This window comes from Austrofundulus limnaeus, unplaced genomic scaffold (genome assembly GCF_001266775.1).
Source record: "Austrofundulus limnaeus strain Quisiro unplaced genomic scaffold, Austrofundulus_limnaeus-1.0 Scaffold2733, whole genome shotgun sequence".
Classification (NCBI taxonomy): domain Eukaryota; kingdom Metazoa; phylum Chordata; class Actinopteri; order Cyprinodontiformes; family Rivulidae; genus Austrofundulus; species Austrofundulus limnaeus.
The window spans coordinates 13805-14293 of record NW_013955135.1 but is presented as its reverse complement, the minus strand read 5'-3'; the positions used below and the strand labels follow the sequence as shown (position 1 = coordinate 14293).

Genomic DNA, 489 nt, shown 5'->3' with positions numbered 1-489 from the left:
AGGGTTACCTCTACATAAATGTGTAGTATAGTACTTTATGTGTAAACAGTGAAGATGTGGATGAGAGCGATGTGTTCAGGGGGAGTAGTTTATCCATCTTACTCTCTTCTTTGGAGTAGATCAGCTTGGATGATGGGTCACTGATGCCTCTGGTGGTCACAGCATAAAGAGAGACGTAATACATCACTCCTGCACTCAAACCTGAAAACATCAGGAAAAAAAAGAAATGGTTTTACAGTTTGAATTAGGAATAAGATACAGGTTGTTAGTACTTAGAAAATATGCTGTGATTGAAGCAAAACAGAAGCAATATACTTGCTCACCACAAGAGGGCACTGTTGAATTGTAACCTAAAGTGTGTTGTCACTTTAACCTCCAGATGGACAAATTTAAATGTTGACTTTTTTATAACTGGTTGAAGATTTATTTCAACGAGATGCATTTCCAAAAATCATTTTACTTTAAAACATTATTTATACTACTATAAAT

General features: G+C 35.2%; 1 protein-coding gene across 1 annotated transcript in view; it reads right to left on the bottom strand.

The window, feature by feature from the left end:
- Positions 1-102: 102 nt before the first annotated feature.
- LOC106511382 (leukemia inhibitory factor receptor) overlaps positions 103-489 on the bottom strand; it is a gene marked incomplete at its 3' end in the record, with an annotated part of 13441 nt that continues 13054 nt past the window's right edge. Inside the window, 1 exon segment of the mRNA XM_014000139.1 lies at positions 103-201. Within this exon segment, the coding sequence (XP_013855593.1) occupies positions 103-201 (99 nt within the window).